General features: G+C 32.8%; 1 protein-coding gene across 1 annotated transcript; it reads left to right on the forward strand.

The window, feature by feature from the left end:
• Positions 1-381: 381 nt before the first annotated feature.
• LOC139492341 (E3 ubiquitin-protein ligase TRIM71-like) lies at positions 382-2,281 on the forward strand. Its single transcript, XM_071280552.1, has one exon. The coding sequence runs from the start codon at positions 488-490 to the stop codon at positions 1,412-1,414; it is 927 nt and encodes a 308-aa protein (XP_071136653.1). The 5' UTR covers positions 382-487; the 3' UTR covers positions 1,415-2,281.
• The last annotated feature ends 1,025 nt before the right edge of the window (positions 2,282-3,306 follow it).

The following is a 3,306-nucleotide window of genomic DNA, read 5'->3' on the forward strand; positions in this document are numbered from 1 at the left end:
AGAAAACACAAAAATATTTTGTTCTAGTAAATCTCCATTGGTCAATGATACACATTCGGTAATTGTTATGACTTTATCTTTCATGATGAGTTTATTTCTTTACATGTAAATGCAATGGAATTGTCAAAAGTAAAATTAAACACAATTTGATAAATAATTCTGCTTACATCACAGATTAGAGTAAAGTACATCAGTCAATAGTTTTTTTTATACAAACACTAGAAAAGATAATGATGTAGTTTTATTTTAAGCTTAACCCTTTCTGTTCAAATTTTTACCCATCAAGTACGTTATCATGCAATTTGCAGATACGATAGATTAAAAACCTATCTACTGTATTATGTACACAACACTGTTTATTTTATGGTGTTCAAAGTTTAAGGTTAGTCTCAAACGTATATACACTTAAATATGGCATATAGTTAGCGATAAAAGTCATTGTGTATTTTGGTTGAAAACGTCATTGTGATTATAAGTTCCACAGAGGATGTCTTTTTCTAAATATTCAAATATAAGACAGACTGTTGTACCATGTCAGATGTGTGAAGAAGAAAATAGAATTCAATGGAAATGTTTACAGTGTAATTTCTTCATATGTGACAAATGCAGAAAAATTCATCAGAAATTCAAATCTTCCGAAGAACATAAAATTGTGGACATAAGACACTATCCATATGAGCTTAAAGAATGGGGACAATTTAATGATTTCAATAACATTAAATGTGACAAACACATCGGGAAAATATGCTGCTTATTTTGTAAATATTGTCAGGAAGTTGTCTGCCCTCTGTGTATTACTAAAGTTCATAATACGCATGAAATGACTGAAATAAGTGAGGGTTTCAATTGGACAAAACAGTTTTTATTAGAAAGTTGTTCCAGAACAGACCAGAATCTGAAGACAACAACAACACATATGCTGAACTTGCAGAAGATTAGAACTGAACAACACTCCAAGTATTCAATGGAAAAACAACGAATTCATAATCAGGAGTCAATGCTACACAAAATAATTAAAGAACAGTCTGGAGAACTTCTAAACAAACTTGATGCAAGATGGGAAAGCCTAATCACGCCAATACAATTCGATGAAAATAACGTAAAAGAAGAGGAAAAAGAATTGCAGACACAGAAAAGATGCCTTGTGGAAGCTACAAATTCAAATAATGCAATCGTTGTTTTTAAAGCAGCAGAAAAACAGAAACAGATAATCAAGGAAAAAACGACTTTGATTCAGGTATATAAGTACAATAGAATTCCGAACTTTGTACCTGTGCACGTTGAGAAACAAACCATTGCATCATTATTTGGAAATTTAGAGGAAATTTCAGGCCCATCCTTATCAAAAAGGCGCAGATATCAAATTCGAAAACCAGGACCAAGTTTCTTATCAAAAAGGATATTGTGTAGTTAACTGCGGTGTTAAATTATTAAAGACATATTTTTTGTAAGAAGGAAGTGTAAAATATAAGTCAGTGAAAACGTTGTCGACTATGGAAGTAATTATAGCGTCAGACTTGTTTAAGTTACTCCGGAAATAAAATAAATTCTTATTCTTAATGTTTAACAGAGAGAAAAAAACAGTACTTTTAGAAAACACAGATACATCATTGATGACAAAACCTGCCTTCCATGTATAGGCAAACAACAAATCTATACTTGCGGCGCATACAGATGGATACAATTTCCTCACAAAGAACCAAGGAGATGTATCGTGATGAACACGGACAGATTAATAGAAAAAATTAACTATTAAGACAGTATACAAAAGCCGATTTTTATTTCCCCTTTGTAGTCACAACATACACAAATATTCAAATTGTAGACAGATAACTGACTTATGAGAATTGAGATTAACCAAGCAGTAATCAGTAACATGTTTTAAGATAGTCCCGAAGACAATTACCCAAAAGATTTACAAAGTTAATCGACTCTTTTCATTGTTTGAAAGAACTCGCAAATTTCTTAGAGCAACCTGGCCATCGTCTCTAACATTTGACAATAACAAAGTATAACAGAAGTATCGAGGTCCAAAGCAGATGAAAAAAGGGGAAGTCCAAAAAACTAACAAAATCAAACACTATCAACCAACAGAACAAGGGAAAATACCTTCCATATTCCTGACTTCGTACAGGCATTTTATACAAAGGAGTGCTATTTAAATGAGGAAATATAAATGATGACCACAAATCAGAAGCCAACATGTTTTAAGTGAAACTTTTGGAAGTGTAAAGAGTTGTGGTGGTTTTTTTAAAATTTTTGTAATCATTCCTTATATCAATACTTGTACACATTATTATCACTTCTTTTTTCATTAAGAATAAAATGTAACAAATGTTTGCATTTCTCAGTTAATAATAGGCTGATAAAATAAAGATGTATCATTCGTGCAACAGTTGTCTGATCACGAAAAGTTGATATGAAATTCAATATTTTAGATTGTTATGATGTCTTTACACTATAAAATTGGTCCTGGTTTTCGAATTCGATGTCTGCGCCTTTTTGATAAGGATGGGCCTGAAATTTCATACCCGTAGCCAGGGGGGGGTTCGGGGGGTTCGGACGAACCCCCCCTTGAAAACTATTAAGCACTGTTAAAGTCGATGTTCTGTTCGAATTGTGACTGTTAAAGTCGAGTTTGTGAGTCAAACGAACCCCCCTTTGGAAATTCCTGGCTACGGGCCTGAATTTCCTCTAAATTTCCAAATAATGATGCAATGGTTTGTTTCTCAACGTGCACAGGTACAAAGTTCGGAATTCTATTGTACTTATATACCTGAATCAAAGTCGTTTTTTCCTTCAGTAAAACTTATTATAAAAAATCAAAATATAAATGATCCAAACAAATATCATATAACCTTGTCAGGAGGACAAATTATCAACATTCAATTATTTCATAACAATGAGGTCAAGGTTTGATGAACTTTGACATTCATACATGTACTCTTTCAATTGTTCCATACACCACACACATAGACAACAACCCGACAAAGAACAGAAAAAAAACCAGTCCACCAATTGATAGACCTTAAAGACTGCGAAAAATTACGCTCCTGGAAACAATTTTTTTTAATTGAATCGTTTCATATTTTTCATGTCGGGGCTTTTTATAACCGACTATACGGTATGAGATTTTATTGTTGAAGGCGTATGAATTTCCTATAAAGGCTTACTGGATTCCACTCCATTTAAACTTTGGTCGATAATTGTGTCATTGCCATTCATACTGATTCATCTTATTTCTACAAAGAGCACTAATAGTTATCAAAGGTACCAGGATTATAATTTAGTACGCCAGACGCGCGT

This window comes from Mytilus edulis, chromosome 10 (genome assembly GCF_963676685.1).
Source record: "Mytilus edulis chromosome 10, xbMytEdul2.2, whole genome shotgun sequence".
Classification (NCBI taxonomy): Eukaryota; Metazoa; Mollusca; class Bivalvia; order Mytilida; family Mytilidae; genus Mytilus; species Mytilus edulis.

Bases quoted from the DNA above. Each gene is read 5' to 3' on its own strand.
- LOC139492341 (XM_071280552.1), top strand. From the start codon at position 488: ATGTCTTTTTCTAAATATTCAAATATAAGACAGACTGTTGTACCATGT.